The 25,244-nt window shown below is 47.8% G+C and overlaps 1 protein-coding gene across 1 annotated transcript in view; it reads left to right on the top strand.

Moving 5' to 3' along the window:
- Positions 1 to 20,340, top strand: part of CATSPER3 (cation channel sperm associated 3) — a gene marked incomplete at its 5' end in the record, with an annotated part of 34,428 nt that extends 14,088 nt beyond the window's left edge. The window contains 6 exons of the mRNA XM_079703456.1: positions 6,174 to 6,413; positions 16,775 to 16,957; positions 17,664 to 17,804; positions 18,174 to 18,293; positions 19,187 to 19,344; positions 20,185 to 20,340. Of these exons, the coding sequence (XP_079559582.1) occupies positions 6,174 to 6,413; positions 16,775 to 16,957; positions 17,664 to 17,804; positions 18,174 to 18,293; positions 19,187 to 19,344; positions 20,185 to 20,290 (948 nt within the window). The 3' untranslated portion in view covers positions 20,291 to 20,340. The remainder of the gene's footprint in view (positions 1 to 6,173; positions 6,414 to 16,774; positions 16,958 to 17,663; positions 17,805 to 18,173; positions 18,294 to 19,186; positions 19,345 to 20,184) is intronic.
- Positions 20,341 to 25,244: the final 4,904 nt, after the last annotated feature.

Genomic DNA, 25,244 nt, shown 5'->3' with positions numbered 1-25,244 from the left:
CTAGAGAGGAGAATGGGAATTATTGTTTATTAGATACAGAGTTTTTGTTTAGGATAGTGAAATCGTTCTTGGAGTGGATAGTGGGGATAATTGTGTAATAATGTGAATGTACTTAATACTACTGAATTAATTATACACCTAAAAATGCTTTAAAATGATCAATTTCATGGTATGTATATTTTACCACAATCAAAACCAAAAGATAATAAATACTCAAAATGAACCCCCTCCCTACTGAATTCTACACTTTAAAATGATGAATTTTATGGTACATGAATTATATCTCAATTTTAAAAATTATTGAGCTGACCTGTTGGAAAAGAGCAGCAGAATAAAATCCAAAGGGAGAAAAAGGAAGGAAAAGTAAAGAAAAAAAAAAGGAAAGTAGAAAAAAGGAAATAGGTAAGAGAAAAAATTAATGAAATGGAAAACAAAGATTCAACACAAAGGGATCAACAAAGCCAAAAGTTAGATCGTAGGGCTTCCCTTGTGGCGCAGTGGTTGAGAGTCCGCCTGCCGATGCAGGGGACGCGAGTTCGTGCCCCGGTCTGGGAAGATCCCACATGCCACGGAGCTGCTGGGCCCATGAGCCATGGCCGCTGAGCCTGCGCGTCCGGAGCCTGTGCTCCGCAACGGGAGAGGCCACAACAGTGAGAGGCCCGCGTACCGCAAAAAAAAAAAAAAGATCGTAGAAAATAATTATAAAATAACTTTCTTGATGAGACAATCATGATAAGTTGTCAGTCAAGCCCTGAATCATGTTAGGGATTAAAAAGAGAAATTGCATTTACCACTATATATATATATATATTTTTTTTTTTGCGGTACGCGGGCCTCTCACTGTTGTGGCCTCTCCCGTTGCGGAGCACAGGCTCCAGACGGGCAGGCTCAGCGGCCATGGCTCACGGGCCCAGCTGCTCTGCGGCATGTGGGATCTTCCCGGACCAGGGCACGAACCCGCGTCCCCTGCATCGGCAGGTGGACTGTCAACCACTGCGCCACCAGGGAAGCCCTTGTGTGATTTTTAAGGAGGAAAAAAATCTATAAAGGTCATTAAAGAAGACAAAGAAATGGAAGGGTATATCAGATCATGCATAGAAAGACTTAGTTTCTTCAAGGTGCAATTTTCCCTAATTAAGCTATTATATCAATGAAATTCCAATAAGAAGTCTGGCAGATTTTTTTTATGGGTTGCCAAAAGCTGATGCTAAAATTTAGATAAAAGAATGAAATATAAAAAACCAAGATGGTTTTGAAAGTGAAAAGGGGAGAAGTCTTGACTTACCAGGTAATAAGACTTCGTATAATGCCAGTAATTAAAGCAGGGTGATGATGCGTGGATAGACAGACCAATGGAACAGGATATAGTGCTCAGAAACAGACCTGGCTTGTATGAAAACGTGGCCCCGTCAGATGGCACTGCAAATGAGTGGTGGAAGATAAATTCTTCATTAAACAGTATATGTGGAGAGAAAAAACACAATTGGATCTCTACCTTCCAGCATACACAGCTAAAGACCTAACTTGAAAAGTGAAACTTAAAAATTTTTAGAAGAAAATATAGATTTATATGATCTCAGAAGGGAAAGGTATCTTAAGGTATGAAATACATAAGCCATGGAGAAAAAGTTTGGCTAATTTGATTCCATTAAAACTTTAAATTTCTGTTCATCAAAAGATCATTAAAGAGGTGAAAAGATAAGTCACTGTAGGAGATGCTATTTGAAACACATATAACAGGTAAAGGATTAGGAATCAAAGTATATGATATATTGTCTTCCAAATCAAAAAAAGACAAAACAGTCTAGCAGAAAACTTGGCAACAGATTAGGAACAGGCAATTTACAATTTAAACATATAAAACGATACCCAACTTCATTAATAATTAGAGAAATGACAAAATGAAAAATAAGATACCATTTCATATTCATCAGATTGACAAAAATTAAGAAGTCCAACAGTAGGAAGTTTTGGTAAGGATGTTAAAAAAACAAAAAAAGCATTGTTCAGAAGTAAGTCAGAAAGAGAAAAACAAATATTGTATAATATCGCTTACATATGGAATCTAGAAAAATGGTACAAATGAACTTATTTGCAAAGCAGAAATAGAGACACAGATGTAGAGAACAAACTTATGGATACCAAGGCGGGGGATGGGTTGGATGAACTGGGAGATTGGGATAGACATATATATATACTACTATGTATAAAATAGATAACTAATGAGAATCTACTGTATAGCACAGGGAACTCTACTCAGTGTTCTGTGGTGACCTAAATGGGAAGGAAATCTAAAAAAGAGGGGATATATGTATACGTATAACTGATTCACTTTGCTGTACAGCAGAAACTAACATAACATTGTGAAACAACTATACTCCAATAGAAATTTAAAAAAAAAGGAGCATCATTGATATTAAAGTAAGTTAGTACAATAGCTTCAGAAAACAATTTGGCAATATCCAGTGAAGCTGAAGATGCTCATATTCTACAATCAGGTAATTCCACTCCTAGGTATGTAACAGAGAAAAACTACACATGTGTACAGTAAAACATGGAGCTACTAGTTGGTTGGGAGTGTTGTAAGGGCAGGGGGTTATTTCGATGGAGGTGTTATTTGCAGGTTTCAGAGAGAAATGAAGGGAGTTCAACTACAGCTGGCAATCTGCAGGGTTAGTGGGGCAGTTGTGTCTGCTGCCGCAAGGGAAGGTGACGTGGGCATCATGGCCATGTAGGCACCCAGCGATTAGACCCAGTACTCTTGTGATGATTTTGGAGTGGTTTCTTCTCTCAACAAGGACAACGGTTGAGGTGATCAGGTAGAGGATGACCACTATGTGGGTTTGGAAGAAATCACTCCAAGGCCAGTTGATAGCCTACATCTCAGTGTGCAGGTAACACACATAGATGATAAAGAATATAGCAGCAAAGATCATCTCAATCAGCAATCAAGGCAGATCAGAATCACCAGGCACAATAGAATCTTAGCAAACAGGAGAATTCCCGTTTGGGTGCTCCAGAAGTTGGTGCTGGCGGCCCAGCAGCTGGGAGCCCAAGGGGTGCTCAGAATCTGCTGTGGCAGGGGCTGGGGTCCCTAGGGGCACGGAGGATCTGCTCATGGGTTCGAGGATGCTGCACACCAGCCATCTTGCCCACGATCTGGCTGGGGAGAGGGCCCAGGGGCAAAGGACCTTAAGTCCGCTTTTTAAATGGCCCTTCAACCTGACTCAAACTTTTTGTACTTTTATACTCTTTGCAGTAGTAAAAAATTACAAAGAAGCTAAATATCACTCAGTGGGTAACTGGATAAATAAATTATAGTATTTTCATAAGTGGAATTGCTAAATAGTGGTGAAACACTAAACTAGGTTTACATATATCAACATGGATGAATCTTATAATTTTAAATGAAAAAAAAATCGCCCAAAGAATACTGTAATATATATGCAATTTATGTAGTGTATAAAAAATGCAAAACCACGCTATGTACTTTTAGGGATACATATGTGGTAAAAGTATAGAATACACGAGCAAGACATACTCCAGATTTAAAATAGGATTACCTTTGTGGGAAGGGAAGGGGATCTGATCAATGTGAGGCTCTGCCTGTAATGGTAATATTTTATTTCTTAAGCTGGGTGGTAGTATATGGTTGTTCATTATATTATTCTTTATACCTTTTTGTGTATATTAAATGTTTCATTGTAGTTAACAAACATAAAAGTGTATGTAAATGGTTGCCATGTGGAGACCACAAATATAAGTATACAGGACAAGTAACACCACCAGCTACCCTAATGTTTTCCAAATGGACAGTTGTGTCTTGAGTTACAATTTCCAGTGACAGCATCTGACATATATAAAAGGTGGTGTATCTCAAAACCTTTTCTATTTCCCTCTAGAAATGGAAATAGAAACTCTCTCTAGCCCCCCTTCACCCCACCCCAAACTCATCTCATTTAAAGGTAGGCGTTTACCCAGTTGCTCTGTGTGAAGCACTAGAGTCTTCCTTGCCTTCTCTCTACCCTGTGCATCCCTGAGTCCATCAGCAAGTCCTGCCATCACTGCCCACAAAATACTTCCGGAATCTGTCCTCTTCAGCTCCACACTGTCCCCCACTCCAGTACAATCTAACCTCGTCTCTTGCCTGGATGATGATTCTTCTACTATCTAGCATCTCCTCCCTAACTTGCCTCCCAGTTGCTATTCCTGCCAGTTCCCCCACGGTCTCTTTTCCATGGAGATCTCTTAAAAATGTAAATCAGTTCACATCACTCCCTTGCTCAAACTCCTCCAAGGCTGAGGTTAAAGTTCACGGCCCTCACCAGGCCTACAAGGCCCTCCCTACATGGCCCGCCCCTCCAACTGCATCTCCTGCTCTGCTCACCCCTTTCTGTTCTGCCACGCTGGCTTTGCTGTTCCTTTCTCCCCTTAGGGCCCTTGTACTCACCATTGGGGAGTAGTCTCCCAGTTTTATTATGGCTCCATCCCTGGCTTTAGCAAGGCCTCCACTCAGCACCTTTTCTAAAGTAGCTGCCATGCCTGCCCCTCCCCACCCTGGCCAGCCCCTCTCCCCGCTTTGGCTGTTTCACTTTCCTTCCTGTCTGATGTTATGTATGTATTTGTCTAAACATTCATTTCCGTCTCCCCTACTAGACTGTCAGCTTCCTGGGCGTGCTGTGGTGATCTATCCTGCAGACCCTCATTCTCGTAGCCATCGGCGCTGGGCAGATGCTACACCCCAAGAGCTTCTTGGAAGCCAAGAAGCTGGTGTAGCCATCCCAGGCTTCCCAGGCCATCCTTCCTCCCTGGCTGGGGAAGCAAGGGCCTCCTGGACTCATTTCTCTCTGGCCGGAGGCCTGGTCCCCAGCTGTGGGTGTCTACAGGGGAGAGGGGTCACAGCACAAGCTGAGGGCAGCAGCTTGACTGGCTAATACTGAACAGGTGGCAGGGTAAATGCCTGCCCCCTCCCCTGGGCCCTTTGCAGTAATCTGGTGAAGCCAGTGGGAGCCCTACTGACACCTCAGAATCACAGTGTTACTGATCAGGGGTGTGAGCCTGTTGTCTGGGGGGACTGGGGGGAGGGGAGTGGGTGGGCAAGCCAGTCTCCCTTCTGTCTTCCTTTCCTAACTTGGGATTTTGACCAGGTTGGGGCATGATTCCCTGCCACCCAGGAAACCTCACTATTCCCTCCTTGGGCCTAGACCCAGCCTGCTGATCTGGGTGGGGGGGGGTGTGTCCGTTGAGGGTGGGGTAGAGGGAGTTGCATTGTGTGCCCTGAGGTTGACCCCGGGTTCTTCACATGGTTGTTCTTTTGGGGACTAGAGAAACTGGGGTTAGGCCAAACAGAGGCCTTGGTGCTGGTTGGGGTTGGGGCCTGCAGAGTCTTAGTTACTGATTTCATTTTCAATAAGTTTAGGTTTGTTACCTTGGTTTCCCAATAAAAAAAAATTAACTTCTAAAAAAAAAAAAAAAACGAGACTGTCTCACTGTTTCATTTCCCTGTGCCTGAAACAGTGCTTGCTTGGCATGTGGTAGATGCTTAATCAAAGCTTCCTCAATGAATGAATTCATTGATGATAAGGAAAAACTTAGATGACTCAAAAAGTACCTTTTGGTAAAATCAAAGCCACTGGAGTTGTAGATGAATGAGAATAATTTGAATAAGATTGTTTCATAAAGTATAAAAGTGGAAAAAAAAGCAGAATGTTCTTCGGAAGCAGATTAACTGATTTTAAGTATGTGTGATAATGGAGTAAATAAAGTAGGAGTGTGAGTAGTTCATCTCCTTTCCCAAAAGTCTGGGTATTCAGGTTGGCCAGAAGGCTCCTGGGACCTTCTCTTTGGAAATCCGGGTTGCCTGACATGCACCTCCCACCGGGCCTCAATAGTCATTCTGTCCATCGGTCAGTCAGTCATTCCCAAGCTATCTGGGTCAAACCCAGCCCTAAGCTCGGGGCCACAGGGTAGGCAAGACACAGAAAGAGAATGGAATCAGGCACATTGTGTCCACCGTATGCCAGGGACTCTGCCTGGGTTTCTCTGTCTTGTGGCTGACTCAGGAGCACCCGCTCCCACCCTCGCCCCGCCAACACACACACCCGATTGGGTGGCCCAGGCAGGGGGAAGGTCTGCAGCTTGGTCTGACCCTCCTACTCTTACCACCCCTGTAGGTCTCAGAGCTCATCTTTGTGTCCATCTATAGCTCCGAGTTCTGCATGAAGCTCTATGTGGGCCCCATCAACTACTGGAAGGATGGCTACAACCTGCTAGATGTGTTCATTATCATCATCATCTTCATCCCCTACAGTCTCCGCAAGATCAAGGGCAAGCACTACCCCTACCTCAACATCGCCGATGGCGTACAGTCCCTGCGCATTCTCAAGCTTATCACCTATAGCCGCAACATTCGGGTGAGTGACATGGGATGCCGTGGTTCTGGAAGCGCAGGTGATAGGGCCCGTCTGCCCATCAGCCCCTGATGAAATGATAATTCTGCCACTCTCATGCAGTGACCGAGTCCTCTTGTGTGACAGGTTAATGTTTACCTGTGTCATCTCATTTAATCTTAAAACGATTCTAGGAAAGGTATTAGCTCCATTTTACAGATGAAGAAATTGAGGCCCAAGGTCACTCAGTAGTTAGATGCTGGAGCTGAACTTCGAAAGGTGTGTCTGACTCAAGACCATCTGATCTTTTCCTCTCTCCCATGTTGCAAAGTGACTGATTTTCTTATGGTCCAGACCCTTTGGACTACGTGCCCAGGAGTCTCCAGCTTTTTGGTGGCTTCGGCCACTCACTGCTTTCCCCGAACGATTGAAAAATCTGCTGCTTCTCTTGATGGGTATGGTCTCATGACTTGTTCAGGCAGCTCTGGAAGTGCTGCTCCTGCTGAGAGGGCAGAGGGTGGCCAGTCTTTACTTGACTCAGAGGTTTCAGAACAAACCTCAGAGGTGCCCCAAACATGCCCTCAGGTATTCATCCTGGACATGGTATGTTTGCCCTGGCTCTGGTCAGTACCCATGCTTCTCCAGGGAGGGGCTGGTTTGGACCTATTCGACAAGTTAGGGTGTGTCAGCCTGTTCTGCTGAGAGGTTGCCCCTCGGCCAGCCTGGTCGGCCAGTCTGTCTAGGGCTTAGGTCTGACACTCAGGGAGCCCAAGGGAGCCCCAGGCCTGAGTGGAGAATAGACGCATGTTAAAGAGCTCCCCCTCCTGCAGACCCCATGCATTCAGGTCTTGCTCTCACGTGGTCACATACCCGTGTGTGTCCCATCCTCCTGCTCCTCTTCACGGCAAGGCTCCTGGAAGGGGTGTCTGTTCTCCCAGTCCCTCTTCCTTACCTGTCATTTGTGTCCAGGCTTCCTCCCTCCTCTCCCCAGTAACTAGCCCCTCTGAGGTTGCCAGCAGCCTCCTGTCACCACTTTCTCCTGGTTTCCCTCCAGCCTCTTAGGCATAACTTCTCAGGTGCACGTTTTCTTTGCCTTGCCCATGAGTGTGGTTTTCTCAGGACCGTGTCCTGAGTTCTCTTCTCTTCTCACTCTATATTCTCTTTGGGTGACCTTTTGCACTTGTCAGGGGTCTTCACCTGCCCACGCCACTTTCTTTGAACTTCAGACCTAACTGCTTCCTGGATAGCTCACATAGTCTGCAAACTCAACGTGTCTAAACTGGAAGTCTTCACTCTCCTCCTACCCCCACCCTCCAATCCCAAGACCTGGCTCCTCCTCCTGTATTTTGTCTGTTGGTGATGGGTGCCTCCTGTCAAGTCAACTGCCAAGTCAAATTTGAGTGTCGGCTTTGAGCTCTCTCTCTCAAAGTCCTATAGCCTGGCCTCCTAGATGGTTCTTGGCTTGTTCACATCTTTTCACTCCAACAGCCATCATTTTTTCTCCATCACCATTCACCTTTCCATGGGTTCCTGCAATGGCTTCCCACACTACTGAGAGCCCTGGAGCAGAAATGCCTCAGCAGCTGGAGGAATCTCTAAAGTGCACCTCGAATCATGGCACCACTCCTTTTACACTTGAGAGTGACTCCCTTTGTTCGTGGGCTAGAGGCAGACCCTATAATGTGTCCTAGAAGTGGGGAAGGGAGTGTCTGAGGTGCTGGGCTATGGAGTCTATGTCAGGGAGGGATGAAAGTAAGGCAGGTGGACAGGAAAGAAGACTGGAGCTCTCTGGGAGGTGAGTGCCAGGTGGCGGGCACCTCGGAGTGAGGGAGTAATCAGACAGTGGGGGCTGTAGCCATTTTTTTGGGTATGGGGCACCAAGGGAGCAGGGGCCTAAAGTGATTCAAGGGTCGCTGGAGATGAGGAAGTCAAGGGACGAAGAGGCCTGGGGGTTGGTGGGTGTCCACAGCGATGCTGAAGGCCCCCAGGATGACAGCAGGGTGGGGTGGAGCCATTCCGAGATGCAACAGGGCATGGGAAGGTGGAAGGTTGGCCCTGCCCAGAGGCAGGGGCTTTGCCCATGGCGGCTGGGGCTCCTAGGATAAAGTAGGGGATGGCCTCCTGAATCAGTTGCGTGGGGGATGAGCAGCCTCCCTCTAGAGGACTGCTGGGGAGCGATGTCCTCAGGCAAGAGAGGGTTTACAGGGAAGGCCAGGAGAGAGATCACCGTGGAATGAAGGTGCCAGAGACCTGCGGGAGTCATGAGAGGAAGGTGGTGATGGTGGTGGGCTGAGGGAAAGGAGTCCAGGGCTGTGCAGGGAGGAGGAAGCAGAAAGGAGCCCCTCAGGGAGCCTTCCTCAGGGAAGGAGCTACCAGCCTATGGGGATCTGGGTAAATATGCATGGGACTAGATTTCTTTTTTTTTTTTTATACATCTTTATTAGAGTATAACTGCTTTACAATGTTGTGTTAGTTTCTGCTGTACAACAAAGTGAATCAGCTATATGAATACATATACCCCCATATCCCCTCCCTCTTGAGCCTCCCTCCCACCCTCCCTATCCCACCCCTCTAGGTGGTCACAAAGCACTGAGCTGATCTCCCTGTGCTATGCAGCTGCTTCCCACTAGCTATCTATTATACATTTGGTAGTGTATATATGTCCATGCTACTCTCTCACTACATCCCAGCCTCCCTTTCCCCCACTGTGTCCTCAAGTCCGTTCTATACATCTGCGTCTTTATTCCTGCCCTGCCACTAGGTTCATCAGTATGATTTTTCTAGATTCCAAATATATGCTTTAGCATACAGTATTTGTTTTACTCTTTTTGAGTTACTTCACTCTGTATGACAGTCTCTAGGTCCATCCACCTCACTACAAATAACTCAATTTCATTCCTTTTTATGGCTGAGTAATATTCTATTGTATGTATGTGCCACATCTTCTTTATCCATTCATCTGTCGATGGACATTTAGGTTGCTTCTATGTCCTGGCTATTGTAAATAGTGCTGCAATGAACATTGGGGTGCATGTGTCTTTTTGAATTATGGTTTTCTCAGGGTATATGCCCAGTAGTGGGATTGCTGGGTCATATGGTAATTCTATTTTTAGTTTTTAAAGGAACGTCCATACTGTTCTCCATAGTGGCTGCATCAATTTACATTCCCACCAACAGTGCAGGAGGGTTCCCTTTTCTCCACACCCTCTCCAGCATTTATTGTTCCTAGATTTTTTGATGATGCCATTCTGACCGGTGTGAGGTGATACCTCATTGTGGTTTTGATTTGCATTTCTCTAATGATTAGTGATGTTGAGCATCTTTTCATGTGTTTGTTGGCCACCTGTATGTCTTCTTTAGAGAAATGTCTATTTAGGTCTTCCGCCCATTTTTGCATTGGGTTGTTTGTTTTTTTGATATTGAGCTGCATGAGCTGCTTGTATATTTTGGAGATTAATCCTTTGTCAGTTGCTTCGTTTCCAAATATTTTCTCCCATTCTGAGGGTTGTCTTTTTGTCTTATTTATGGTTTCTTTTGATGTGCAAAAACTTTTAAGTTTCATTAGGTCCCATTTGTTTATTTTTGTTTTTATTTCCATTACTCTAGGAGGTGGGTCAGAAAGGATCTTGCTGTGATTTATGTCATGGAGTGTTCTGCCTATGTTTTCCCCTAAGAGTCTTATAGTGTCTGGCCTTACATTTAGGTCCTTAATTCATTTTGACTTTACTTTTGTGTATGGTGTTAGGAAGTGTTCTAATTTCATTGTTTTACATGTAGCTGTCCAGTTTTCCCGCACCACTTATTGAAGAGGCTGTCTTTTCTCCACTGTATATTCTTGCCTCCTTTGTCAAAGATAAGGTGACCATATGTGCGTGGGTTTATCTCTGGGCTTTCTTTTTTTTAATACTAACTTTATTTGTTTATTTATTTATGTATTTTTATATCTTTAATGGAGTATAATTACTTTACACTGTTGTGTTAGTTTCTGCTGCACAACAAAGTGAATCACGTATATGTATACATATACCCCCATATCCCCTCCTTCTTGAGCCTCCCTCCCACCCTCCCTATCCCACCCCTCTAGGTCATCACAAAGCACCGAGCTTATCTCCCTGAGCTATGCAACATCTTCCCACTAACCATCCATTTTACATTTGGTAGTGTATATATGTCAATGCTACTTTCTCACTTCATCCCAGCTTCCCTTTCCCCCGCTCTGTCCTCAAGTCCATTCTCTACATCTGCGTCTTTATTCCTGCCCAGCCACTAGGTTCATCAGTACCATTTTTTAGTTCCATATATGTGCGTTAGCTTACGGTATTTGTTTTTCTCTTTCTGACTTACTTCACTGTGTATGACAGACTCTAGGTCCACCCACCTCAATACAAATAACTCAATTTCATTCCTTTTTATGGCTGAGTGATATTCCATTATATATATGTGCCACATCTTCTTTATCCATTCATCTGTTGATGGACCTTTAGGTTGCTTCCATGTCCTGGCTATTGTAAATAGTGCTGCAATGAACATTGTGGTACATGTATCTTTCATTTTTATTTATTTTTTTAACATCTTTATTGGAGTATAATTGCTTTACAGTGGTGTGTTAGTTTCTGCTGTATAACAAAGTGAATCAGCTATACATATACATATGTCCCCATATCTCCTCCCTCTTATGTCTCCCTCCCACCCTCCCTATCCCACCCCTCTAGGTGGTCACAAAGCACCGAGCTGATGTCCCTGTGCTATGTGGCTGCTTCCCACTAGCTATCTATTTTACATTTGGTAGTGTATATATGTCCATGCCACTCCCTCACTTGGTCCCAGCTTACCCTTCCCCGCCCCCCATGTCCTCAAGTCCATTCTCTACGTCTGCGTCTTTATTCCTGTCCTGCCCCTAGGTTCATCAGAACCTTTTTTTTTTTTTAGATTCCATATATATGTGTTAGCATATGGTATTTGTTTTTCTCTTTCTGACTTACTTCACTCTGTATGACAGACTCTAGGTCCATCCACCTCACTACAAATAACTCAGTTTCGTTTCTTTTTATGGCTGAGTAATATTCCATTGTATATACGTACCACACCTTCTTTATCCATTCATCTGTCGATAGGCATTTAGGTTGCTTCCATGACCTGGCTATTGTAAACAGTGCTGCAATGAACATTGTAGTACATGACTCTTTTTGAATTATGGTTTTCTCAGGGTATATACCCCGTGGTGGGATTGCTGGGTTATATGGTAGTTCTATTTTTAGTTAAAAAAATTTTTTTTACTTTATTTATTTATTTTTTATACAGCAGGTTCTTATTAGTTATCTATTTTTTACATATTCGATTATATATGTCAATCCCAATCTCCCAATTCATCCCAACACCACTGCCCCCCCATTTTCCCCCCTTGGTGTCCATACACTTGTTCTCTACATCTGTGTCTCTATCTGCCTTGCAAACCGGTTCATCTATACCATTTTTCTAGATTCCACATATATGCATTAATATACAATATTTTTTTTCTCTTTCTGACTTGCTTCACTCTGTATGACAGTCTCTAGGTCCATCCACGTCTCTACAAATGACCCAGTTTCGTTCCCTTTTATGGCTGAGTAATATTCCATTGTATATACGTACCACACCTTCTTTATCCATTCATCTGTCGATAGGCATTTAGGTTGCTTCCATGACCTGGCTATTGTAAACAGTGCTGCAATGAACATTGGGGTGCATGTGACTTTTTGAATTATGGTTTTCTCAGGGTATACGCCCAGTAGTGGGATTGCTGGGTCATATGGTAGTTCTATTTTTATTTTTTTAAGGAACCTCCATACTGTTCTCCATAGTGGCTGTACCAATTTACATTCCCACCAACAGTGCAATAGCGTTCCCTTTTCTCCACACCCTCTCTAGCATTTGTTGTTTGTAGATCTTCTGATGATGTTTGTTCTGACCGGTGTGAGGTGATACATCATTGTAGTTTTGATTTGCATTTCTCTAATAATTAGTGATGTTGAGCAGCTTTTCATGTGCCTCTTGGCCATCTGTATGTCTTCTTTGGAGAGATGTCTATTTAGGTCTTCTGCCCACTTTTTGATTGGGTTGTTTGTTTTTTTAATATTGAGCTGCATGAGCTGTTTATATATTTTGGAGATTAATCTTTTGTCTGTTGATTCATTTGCAAATATTTTCTCCCATTCTGAGGGTTGTCTTTTCATCTTGTTTATGGTTTCCTTTGCTGTGCAAAAGCTTTTAAGTTTCATTAGGTCCCATTTGTTTACTTTTGTTTTTATTGCCATTACTCTAGAGGTGGGTCAAAAAAAAATCTTGCTGTGATTTATGTCAAAGAGTGTTCTTCCTATGTTTTCCTCTAAGAGTTTTATAACGTCTAGTCTTACATTTAGGTCTTTAATCCATTTTGAGTTTATTTTTGTGCATGGTGTTAGGGAGTGTTCTAACTTCATTCTTTTACATGTAGCTGTCCAGTTTTCCCAGCACCACTTATTGAAGAGACTGTCTTTTCTCCATTGTATATCCTTTCCTCCTTGTCATAGTTTAGTTGACCATAGGTATGTGAGTTTATCTCTTGGCCTTCTATCCTGTTCCATTGATCTATATTTCTGTTTTTGTGCCTTGTCTTGATTACTGTAGCTTTGTAGTATAGTCTGAAATCAGGGAGTCTGATTTTGCGTCGTTATGTTTTCATTGTCATTTCTTTCTAGGTAGTTTTTGATTTCCTGTTTGATTTCCTGTTTGATCTCTTGGTTATTTAGTAGCATGCTGTTTAACCTCCATGTGTTTGTATTTTTTACAGTTTTTTTCCCTGTAATTGATATCTAGTCTCATAGCATTGTGGTTGGAAAAGATGCTTGATACAATTTCAATTTTCTTAAATTTACCAAGGCTTCATTTGAGACCCAAGGTGTGATCTATCCTGGAGAACGTTCCTTGTGCACTTGAGAAGAAAGTGTATTCTATTGTTTCTGGATGGAATGTCCTATAAATATCAATTAAGTCCATCTGATCTAATGTATCATTTAAAGCTTGTGTTTCCTTATTTATTTTCTGTTTAGATGATCTGTCTATTGGTATAAGTGAGGTATTAAAGTCCCCTGCTATTATTGTGTTAGTATTGATTTCCACTTTTATGCCTCTTAGCATTTGCCTTATGTATTGAGGTGCTCCTATGTTGGGTGCATAAAGATTTACAATTGTTATATCTTCTTCTTGGATTGATCCCTTGATCATTATGTAGCATCCTTCCTTGTCTCTTGGAATAATGTTTATTTTAAAGTCTATTTTGTCTGATATGAGTATTGCTACTCCAGCTTTCTTTTGATTTCCAATTGCATGGAATATCTTTTTCCATCCCCTCAATTTCAGTCTATATGTGTCCTTTGGTCTGAAGTGGGTCTTTTGTAGACAGCGTATAAATGAGTCTTGTTTTTGTATCCATTCAGCCAGTCTGTGTCTTTTGGTTGGAGCATTTAATCCATTCACATTTAAGGTAATTATCGATATGTATGTTCCTATTACCATTTTCTTAACTGTTTCGAGTTTGTTTTTGTAGGTTCTTTTCTTCTCTTGTGTTTCCTGCTGAGAGAAGTTCCTTTAGCATTTGTTGTAGAGCTGGTTTGGTGGTGCTGAATTCTCTTAGCTTTTGCTTGTCTGTAAAGGTTTTAATTTATCCGTTGAATCTGAATGAGGTCCTTGCTGGGTAGAGTAATCTTGGTTGTAGGTTTCTCCCCTTCATCATTTTAAATATATCCTGCCACTCCCTTCTGTCCTGCAGAGTTTCTGCTGAAAAATCAGCTGATAACCTTATGGGGATTCCCTTGTATATTATCTGTTGCTTTTCCCTTGCTGCTTTTAATATTTTTTCTTTGTATTTAATTTTTGACAGTTTGATTAATATGTGTCTAGGCATGTTTCTCCATGGGTTTATCCTGTAAGGGACTCTCTGCGCTTCCTGGATTTGATTGACTATTTCCTTTCCCATGTTGCAGAAGTTTTCGACTGTAATCCCTTCAAATATTTTCTTAGACCCTTTCTTTTTCTCTTCTTCTTCTTGGACCCCTATACTTCGAATGTTGGTACATTTAATGTTGTCCCAGAGGTCTCTGAGACTGTCCTCAATTTTTTTCATTCTTTCTTCTTTATTCTGCTCCGTGGCAGTTATTTCCACCATTTTATCTTCCAGCTCACTTATCCGTTCTTCTGTCTCAGTTATTCTGCTATTGATTCCTTCTAGAATATTTTTAATTTCAATTACTATGTTGTTCATCACTGTTTGTTTGCTCTTTAGTTCTTCTAGCTCCTTGTTAAATGTTTCTTGTATTTTCTCCATTCTATTTCCAAGACTTTGGATCATCTTTACTATCATTACTTTGAATTCTTTTTCAGGTAGACTGCCTGTCTCCTCTTCATTTGTTTGGTTTTATGGGTTTTTACCTTGCTCTTTGTCTGCTGCATATTTCTCTGTCTTCTCATTTTGTTTAACTTACTGTGTTTGGGGTCTCCTTTATGCAGGCTGCAGGATCATAGTTCCTTTTACTTCTGTTGTCTGCCCCCAGTGGGTGAGGTTGGTCCAGTGGCTTGTGTAGGCTCCCTGGTGGGGGCAACTGGTGCTTGTGTTCTGGTGGGTGGGGCTGTATCTTGCCCCTCTGATGGGCAGTGCTGCATCTGGTGGTATGTGGGGTGTCTGTGAGCTTAGTATGACCTTAGGCAGCCTGAGTGCTAATGGGTGGGGTTGTGTTCCTGTCTTGCCAGTTGTTTGGCATGAGGCGTCCAGCACTGGAGCTTGCTGGCCCTTGGGTGGAGTCAGGTCTTAGTGTTGGGGTGGAGACCTCTGGGAGAGCTCTCACCAATTAATATTCCATGGGGCTGGGAGTTCTCTGGTGGCCCAACATCCTGGACTCAGCTCTCCCACCTTGGAGGCTCATTTCCCTGGACTAGATTTCTGAACCTTCTAGACTGCAGAATAACGGGGCCTGTCTGGATAGTGCTTGAAGAACGTGGCCAAGACCAGCGGTCAGGAGTTATTCCCACACAGGCTTCCGGAGAGCGTGACTTTTTCTGCACGGCTGTTCTCGAGGCTGCTTGGCTTTGACCTTGGGTGGCACTGGGCCTGTGCACTAGCCTGGAAGTGGGAGACCCAACCAGGGCCTGTCCCTCATCCTTCCAAGGTACCTCAGGTTCTTCCACGTGGCCCTGCCCCTCCCCACCCTGAAGACGTCACCTGCAGACTGTGTCCCATTGCAGCATTTTTCATGAGTTCTTACCTCTTCAGTCTTAGCAATCTTGGGAAAGAAGTTCTGTCTCTCTTGCAGTATTGGAGGCAATTTTTTACAGCTCAGTCCTTTTGGAATTAATCCCTAAACACTGATTTTTCTTCCCCCAAGGAGGGAGGGGTGCGTCGGGTGTGCATTCACCCCTGCAGGCAGCTGCCAAAGTGGTCCACATACAGGGCAGCCCCAGTGCTCCCAGGTTGTCTCTCTGTTTTTCACTTTACCCCAGACTGTCAAAACTTCACTGTCCTGTGTCCCAGCTCCAGCAGTACCTCCTTTCCTACTGCTAAGTCGATAAATAGTATCTTGGCTTAGAAAGAGGGGCTTTTGTGGTTGACTGTGGTGGCACAAGGCAAGGGGCTGGAGAATGTGTCCCCGCTCTGCCGTTCTATCAGACTGTGACTGTGACCAAGGCATTTTGCTTCTTTGAGCCTGTGATCCTGCATCTTGAAATGGGAACATCTTCCTACCTTGACATGGTATCTGTGACAGTATCAAGGTAGCTGAACATGTATATGCAAGACTCCAGGGCATGGAGAAGGAACGATGAGGCATGGGAGATAAGACAAACACCCATCTCACGGGGGAAGACTGAGGTCACAAGATGGAGACCTGCCTGTGAAATGGGGCCCAGAAAAATTGAGAAGTCCTATTCCTCTCAGCCTTCTTCATTCCCACTCCCAGGGTAGTTCCCATAGTCCTCCTCGGCCTGGAAGAGCATTCAGGGCTGGCGCCCAGCTGAGGAGAGGGAGCAGGACACCTTAGGATGACCACAAAGGCAGGCTGGGGTTCAAGTGGAGTGCTTAGTGGTGCTGATGGGGAGACTGCACGAGACCTGGGGCATCATGGGCGATCCACCCATGGGCAACTGAGCGTGGAGGCCAGGCACTGATGAACCACTCTTAGGTTGGTCCAGCCCTCAGTCTGGGCGCAGTTCCCATTCATTCACTCATTCATTCATCCAACCATTTCTGGAGCATCTGCCATGTGCCAGGCAAGGTACTGGATTCTGGGGCAGCTGGTGTTGGGACAGGCTGGACCCCTGTCCTCTGAGTCCAACCCAGCCTGGCAGCCTGGCCTAGCCCCAGTGCCTGTGCCTTGCAGACACTCCTCACAGCCGTGGGGCAGACAGCCTGCACCGTGGCCTCCCTGCTCGTCCTGCTCTTCGTCCTGATGTACATCTTCGCTGTCCTGGGCTTCTGCCTATTTGGAGTTGCAGAGACGGCTGACCTGAATAACTGGGGGAACCTGGCTCTGGCCTTCTTTACCCTCTTCAGCTTGGCCACGGTACCGTGTTTGGGAGCAGTGGTGGGGCAGGGGACTTGAGAAGGGACTGGCAGCTGGTGTGGGCATGTGGACATGCAGGGCCTCACTTGGGGCCTTTCCCATGTTTGGGCACTTAGCTGGGCTGGGGAAGCTGGGGGCTGGCCTCCTAGGACTAAGGATAGGCCAGTGCCCTGGCCAGGAGTTCATCACTATCTCTAATCTTGTGACTCCCTAGAGCATTCTTATTTGTCCCACAGGGGTGTAAAACTTTCAAAAAGGTTTCAAAAGACAATTCATTCATATTAAGTTTAATATAGAAGGGAAACCCATGTCATATAGCCTTTTGGGGAACAGGCTGTCACAAAGCCACCCAGAAGAAGCCTGCAAAGCCCAAGTCTCAAAGTCTAGATTCTGCTGGACTCTGGAAAGATTGGGGTCTTTCCAAAGGAGGGCCTGGCAAAGAGGCATTGCCTTTTGGGGAAGGATGGAAGGCCTTTTGGAGGAGAGCCCTTAGGGCACCTTGATCAGAAGTGCCCCCACCCAGTGGTGCCATGCAGCTCCAGGCCAGCATGTATGCCCTGGAGTCAGAGGATTAGGGGCTGTCGCAGGGCTGATGTAGAAGGAAGCCGGCCTGCTCCTCGGTGGGGCTGGGGCTCCCCACGGTGGGTGAGAGGAGGCCTGCCGCTCTGGGCCTAGGCGCTCAGCATACCCTGCTTTGCCTGAGCAGGTTGATGGCTGGACAGACCTGCAGCAGCAGCTGGATGCCCAGAATTTTATTCTGAGCCGTTCATTCACCATCATCTTCATCTTGCTTGCCTCCTTCGTCTTCCTTAGCATGTTCGTGGGTGTGATGATCATTCACACTGAGGTGAGGTGGTGCTTGTAAGGATGGGGGAGTGGTAAGTGTGGCAGGTGGATGGGCCAAGTCTCAAGGGAGGACACTGAACTGTCTCCCTCCCAAAGTGGAGGGGGGGGGGATGACCAGGTGGGTGCCTCTCTACCCCAGCCTGACTCTTTTCCCTGAACCCTGCATTTTCCCTCCCTCATGATGGTGGCCTGCAGGATAGGTGCTTGGGAAGTCACTGCAGCTACAGTTGGCAGCTTGAGCTGGGGGCTGGCCTGTGAGGGGATCCTCCTGCTGAGGGGCCTGAGCAGCAGTGGGAGACTAGGGAAGAAGGAAGACGGGAGTGGTGCGCACTGAGAGACCACATCTTACCTCCATCCTCCCACCCTCTAGGACTCTGTCAAAAAGTTTGAGCAGGAGCTGATGCTAGAGAGACGCATGACACTCATGGAAGAGAAGCATGTGATTTTGAAGCGGCAGCAGGAGGAGGTCAGCAAGCTGATGCAGACACAGGTAGGTGGTCTCCACGGGCCGGCGGACAAGCAGAGGGACAGTCAGGGCTGAAGGAATGGTCAGGAAGATGGGCCTTGGGGCCTGCGTGGAGGGCGGGTGGCCTTAGGCATCTGTGGCATTTGGTAAGTCAGCTACTCACCCCCCCTGTACTTTTCAGAGTCAGATGTTATTCTCTGCATTTTTTAATTTCTCTGGACCCCTTCAAGTGTTGAGTGTTGTGATTATAATATTTCCCTTCTTCATGGGCAAAACTCCATTGCTGGGCCCTTTGCCTGGAGCACTCTTGTTCCTTAGGGCTCGCCGGGTGCCAGGCAGGCTTGGTCCCCGTCCGCTGAGTGGGCGAGGCCACAGAGGCCCTGACAGGCGTTACTAACCTCAGTTTTTCTAAACTGGAACAAGAATGAGCACAGTGGGCTGGAGATTTTCTGTCAAGCATGATACAGCTGTGAGGGGCTGGAGGAGAGTCCTCTCTTTTCGGCTGAAGTGCTCTGAGCTGCCGGGGTGCTCGGCCGGGTCGTGAACAGCATGCTGCCCCTTTCCCCGCCAAGTGGCCGGCGCCTCCCTCCTCAGCCTCCTCTCTGAGGTGGAGATGCCCGCCTGTCTCGGTGTGCCCAAGGTTTGTCCAGAACAGGGTGAAATGCTGAGCCACGCTCAGGCTCCCACCGATTCCTTCCCATGTCACCTGTCCTCACGTCAGGGATGGTGGCTCACCAGGTGACCTCAGTCAGGGGGGTCCAGGCCCAGAAGGGGTTGGGGTGAACTGTGATTGGACTCAGGACTCATCCTGGGGCCAGGGTCAGGCCTCTGCCTGGGCCCCACATGGAGGGTCCCCAGGTCTCTGTGCAGCCCGGTCACTACCTCCTCATCCTTGCTCTCTGTGCTTCCCTCTCTAGAAGAATGTTGACCACAGAAGTTTCACTGAGCTGGTGGAGAAGTTTAAGAAGACCCTGCGGCACACTGACCCCATGGTCTTGGATGATTTTGGCGCTAGCCTACCCTTCATTGATGTCTACTTGTCCACTCTGGACAACCAGGATGCTACCATCTACAAGTCAGTCTCAGCCCCGCTGACCCGGCCCCAGGCCCAGGGGGGCAATGGCTGATGTGCAGGGCGGGGGGGCGAGGCCCTTCCTGGCGGTGCGCAGGGGCTGGGCTGCTGTGCGGACGGGCCTGTGGCTGGGGGAGACTCTGCCCACTGGCGTCCCCAGCCCACCCTGACCTGTTTTTAAATACTGGCTCCTCTGACTCTCCAAGACCCTCCTCACCAAGCACTTTTCAGAGGGCCGAGAGAACGCCGCTGGCTGGCAAGTCAGAAGCTGAAGCCCCTGGCTTGGTGCTGTGTGACTCTGGCAAAGTCTTTGTCCCTTTCCTACCCGGCACAGGAGGGGCTGACTATGGAAGCAATGTGTGTGAAGCTCTGAGCTTGGCCTGGCCCAGGGCTGTGCTCAGTGTGAGTTAGCTGGGGTCCTTCTGGCCGTTGCTTGCAGGAAGGGGAGGTGCACGATTAGCCTGGTTTCTCAACAAAAGCTGCCTTGAGGGCTTCGCAGACAGGAGGAACTAAAAGGAGGGGATCTAGGAATGCCCAGTGTTGGCCCAGGCATGGACCAGGCAGCGTCTGGGCACCTCCACGGGCTCACCTCGCTCCGAGCCCAGGAGTCTGTTGTCTCCCACCTGACACATGCGGTGAAATGGCTTTACTCCTGGGGCCCCAGGTAGAGTGGCACAGTCAGGCTCCCAGCCCAGCCCTATGTGGCTCTGAAGTCCTTGCTCTTCCCTGACCCCACACCTACCAGGAGTGGTGAATGTGCGGGTGCGAGAGTGCTGTGGGCAGGGCCAGCGTGGCATGGAGCCTGCTCGTGAGCTCAGGCCTTCTCTCCTCCTCCATTTCCAGGCTTCAGGAGCTGTACTACGAGATCGTGCACGTGCTGAGCCTGATGCTTGAAGACTTGCCCCAGAAGAAGCAGTCCCAGTCCTTGGAGAAGGTCGAGGAGAAGTAGTGGATGTGGGCACCCAGGCACCGAGGGCCTCGCAGGCTGTGACACCCTGTCCCGCCAAGTAAACACAGGTTTTCTGAGTTGGCCTCTTCATGGTTGCTGTGATCATGGCATTTCTCCGCCTTTGGGAACTGGGCCTGAGTAGATGCCCGTGAAGTCTGATTCCTCCGTCACATGACACAGCCAGACCTTGGGAGTAGGGAGTGGGGAGAGGGAGGCTCAAGGCCCACCCTGACCAGAAGACACACCTAGGGTCCACACTGGCTCCCTCCTCCTTTGACCCCAGCATCAAGGGCCCACCGGGTTCCTGGGAAAGCCACCTGGGGACCCCGGACCAAGAAGGGCTTCCAGCCGCCCCATAAGAGTGCATGGCCCCTTTGAGCTGGTGTGGCCCTACTGATCCCGGAAGCTCTGCTGCGCTCACCTTTGTGTGTGTGCCCACGCCTGGCAGAGCTACAGCTCTCTCTGTGCACCCAGAGCCCTGGAGGCCCCTCTTTGGAGTTCTACTCTGCTTCTCCCAGGCTCACAGTGATGGTGGTGCCCCAGGGGTGCAGCCGTGACTGGAAGGATGCTGTTGTGTGGCATGCAGCTCAGGGGGGGCACCTCATGCAGGGGCCAGACAAGTGGCAGCATCGGGCGCTTTGGGCTGCTCCATCCCCTTAAGTGAGTTAGAACTCTTTACTCGAAAGGTGGCATTTTCTGTGTCATCCCTGGCCAAATGACTGCCACAGTTGGCAAGGTCCTGGCACCACCCCGGTCCAGCCATCATGGAGCCATCTGAAGGCCCAGGTGGGGGAGGGTGGCTGGCACCCCTTGCTCCCGACTGGCCAGACCAGAGCCCCCGGCAGTGCCCCCTCTGCTCCCATTTCTGGGGAGTGTTCTGGAGGCCTGTCACCTTGGCGGTGCCCTATTCTTAGAGGAGAAGTGAGTTCTGGGTTGAGCTGGGGTGGGAAACCAGCATCTGTAGCTGGGTGCCCAGGCCCACCCTGGGGAGTCAAGTCAGTAGAAAACACGTAGAATTGAGAATGGCTGGACAAGGGTCCCATGGGGGGCCCGTGGGCTCCAGGCCTGGATGACGGCACCCCTGAAGCCAGAGGACAAGGACTGGTGGAAGCCTTTACCCGTAGTTTCATTCACCCGACTACTAGTTCCTGAGCTATGCAGGGCGCTGGGGGTTCTGTGACGGGAAAGCCACAGTCTCGTCCTGGCCCCCTTGGTGCCCACGGTTATCTAGGAGAGACAGTCATCCGGCCAGAACGGATGAGAGAAAATTTCCCTGAGGAAGTGACAATAATTGTTTGAATGCAGAGAGCATGTGTCTTCTAAGATACTCAGATCACTTCCATTTGCAAATGGTCACACTCAGGACCAAACAGAACTGTGTGAAACGGTGCCAAGAAGGATCGCTCTGGAGCGTGAGACCCATCGCCGTGCAGTGGGGGAGCCCTGTGAGGGCAGGGCATCTGGCCTCGCTCCTTCCTCGGGTGGAGAGAACTTTGTACCGGTGCCCTGGGAGGTGGCCCTGAAGTAAGCGGGGTGTGCACCCAGTACCTAACTGTGAAGGGGGCGACTCTTGGCTGGGGGCTTCCGGGGGGGCTCTGGTGGGTGCAGCCCAGTCAGCCCAGGATGCAGGCCTCAGGCAGTGGCTCCGATTCAGGGCTGGGATAAAGCAGACGTTGCCAACTGCCCACACTGGATGTGCCAGTGTTGCATGGGGGAATGCGGAAACACCTCCGCCTGCTGTCACTAGGAATCGTGGGAATTGCCCTAGGCCTCTGGGAGTGAACAAAAGATTTAAAAATTTCTGCAGGGAGGCAAGTTAGTGAGTACCATGGTTTTAGAGTCAGGAGACTTGGATTCCTTAATCAGGTGACCTCAGGCAAGGTGTCTGGTCTTTTGAAACCTCAGCTATTTCGTCTGAGAAATGGGCTGATAAAACTGTTCAGCTATAAAGATCAAATAAAATACATATGACAGTGTAAAAAAAAAAAAAGAGACAGTCAACTATGGTTCGTGCTTCCTGGCTGTCAGCTCTGCCTCTGCTGTGAGGCCAGCTGCCATGGGCTGTCCTGATAGGGGCTGAGAGGGGCTGGGCCAATGATGAGGTGGCCGGGGCAGGGGGGTGGGAGTGGTGAAAGCATGGAGCTGAGAGCAGGAAGCAGAGATCAGGAACCTGGGGGTGGGGTGGGGGAATGCGTGTCCAGGTGGAGCTGGTATGGGATGGCCGGTTGCACCTGCAGGGCCTGGTCCCAGCAGGGAAGCCCAGGCACGGGCTGTGGGGCTGTGGTGTGGGAGGGCAAGCTTCCTTTAAGGGCACAAGCAGAAGGCTTTCACAGAGCAGGGAGCTGGGAGAGGGTGATGTGCAGAGGGCTGGCTCAGCACTGCTGGCAGAACAAGCCACTGGGTATTTGGTGTAAAGTCCCAGAGCAGCATTTCTGTTTGGCTCTCTTTGCCTGCAGAGCAAACACTGGCAGATTGGAATTCCCACTTGGGCTCTCACCAACTCAAACAGGCTTGGCCAAGGCTTTCAATTGATTTGCTTGGGGCAGAAGTGGCTCTGCTTGCCCAGGCCTGGCTGTGGAAAGCAGGACCCTCCTCCTCCTTCCCCCAGCGCCGGGATCCAGCAGAGCTGTCCCCAAATGGCTCGCCCATCTCCACCCTGCCAGCTGGGTGGTTTGAGGCTGCAGTGGGATACCCGGGACCTGGGTCTGAGTCTTCTGGTCACACCCAGGCCCTCCCCCAGCTCTTGTAAGAAGGATGTGGAATCCAAGGCTAGAGGTGTTTGGAAGGTGGCTGGATTTTGGTTTTTGTTTTAAACTGCTTGTTGATTCCACCAGCAGGAAGCAGTCTCTATAATATGGAAATCCAGGCAGGACTGAGACTATAAAGTGCTCCTCGTCAATCCAACAGTCCCTAAAAATCCAATACTGAGATGCTGGAAACCGCACATCTTGATGTTTTCCCCAAATGCGGGTGAGACAGGACACCTTGTAAAACGAACCGCCCTTCACCGGGTCAAGAGAAGACGGCTCTGAATTCCTAACTAGGCTACTCAGAAAGGAGAGGTAATTGTTGCTGATTCTAGTCACAGGGGTTGGGAAATTAGGAGAAGGGAGCTCAGTGTGATGGGGTGAGAGTTACCAACACACGAGCACCCCACTCTTCCCCACACTCTGCACCAAGAATTTCATCTGTGTTTGGTCAGCCACATGCCGCACCTTCCCCGAGTTCTAGCTCTGATTTCACTTGAGGCTTGGTGTGATGCAGCCAAGGGGGGCTGGAGGGGGATGGGGGAGGCAGGGCTGGAGAGCTGGAAGGAAAGGGGAGCATCTGTGCTTTCTCGGTTGGCTCCTGGCTTCTCCTTCACTGTGGAGAAAGAAGCAGGGTAATGGGCAAGGCTCATCGGACCTACACGATAGGAGCCGGGACATGGAGGAGGAAGGAAGTAAAAGCCAAGGCTGGGAGTCAGAGACTTTGGACAGAGGCTCCGACCCAGCTGGAGGGTGAGAATGGAAAGGGGACAAATGGAGACAGCAAGTATCCTTGTAGGGTAACAGCTGGATCCCCACTGATATTCCTTGAGAGAGGCAAATAATGATGGAAATTGTTTAGAGATGATTTTCGGTTGCTGAGCTGTGTCCTTTATTTATTTATATTTTTGTTTTTATTTTTAAAAATTAATTAATTTATTTATTTTTGGCTGCGTTGGGTCTTTGTTGCTGCGCAAGGGCTCTCTCTAGTTGCGGCGAGTGGGGGCTAATCTTCATTGTGGTGCGTGGGCTTCTCATTGCGGTGGCTTCTCTTGTTGCGGAGCACGGGCTCTAGGCACGCGGGCTTCAGTTGTTGTGGCACATGGGTTCAGTAATTGTGGCGTACGGGCTTAGTTGCTCCACGGCATGTGGGATCTTCCTGGACCAGGGCTCGAACCCGTATCCCCTGCATTGGCAGATGGATTCTTAACCACTGCACCACGAGGGAAGCCCTGAACTGTGTCTTTTAAAAATGGAGCCTATGAAGAGATTCAGCTACATGGGGTCTGCATCATGTTTGGGTGATGTAAAGATGGCTGTGTGTAATAAGGACCTCTTAGGCTAAAATTGGGATATGTTTAGAGGGCTTTACGAACCACTGACTGAGCTCCCAGCTGTGACCTGAGCCCTCTAGGTGAAGTACCCCTGAGGGTGGTGGCACCAAATGTGACTGGCATTTTGCAAAATGAAACTGAGGTCTCAAAAGGAAGTGTGGAAGAGGCCAGAGGGGGATGAAGAGTCTGCTCTAAAACTCTGAGGAAACTGGAGGTTGACCCCAACTTTTGTAAACTGGTGATGGGGCAATGACCTTTCACAGCAGAGGCACCCCACTGCCCAGAGCTCAGTGTCCTGAGAGCACAGCTGCCCCTTGACTCCCTCCTTCCCCACTGGGGCCTTGATGCCTGGGATTGGGGCATGAGATAAAAAGACTCTTCAAAACATGCTGCTGGGCCAGCGAAGGAGGAGTCCAAGCAGAGGTCAGGCCGAGGCTCCAAAGGTATGGCCTTTTCTCTTTGGCTGTGGAAAATACCACCTTCTGTTTTATCAGTAGTTCTGTTTAAGACACTTTGACATACATGATTTGAATCTCATAACAACAGTTAGGTACTTTCATTATCCCCATTAAACAGGTGGCAAAACTGAGGTTCAACGAGGCAATGTAACCTACCCAAGGCTGTATAACTAAGGGGGAAGAACCAAGCGTGTCTGGCTCTAACTGCTCTGCTATAATATGGTGCAACATCCTCTAGGGAATTTGTTATCCTCATCTTATAGGTGGGCAAGCGGTGCTCAGAGAGACTGTTACTTGGCAAGATCATCACTGAAGGGCAGAGTTAGTATTTGAATGCAGACCATACATGTCCCCCTCTGCTCTACTGTCTCACAGCAACCTTGTTCTTTCTTATCAAAGCTATTTTTTGAACCTT

The sequence above is a fragment of the Hyperoodon ampullatus genome (genome assembly GCF_949752795.1).
Source record: "Hyperoodon ampullatus genome assembly, chromosome: 4".
Taxonomy (NCBI): Eukaryota; Metazoa; Chordata; class Mammalia; order Artiodactyla; family Ziphiidae; genus Hyperoodon; species Hyperoodon ampullatus.
This window is presented reverse-complemented; position numbering and strand designations above follow the sequence as displayed.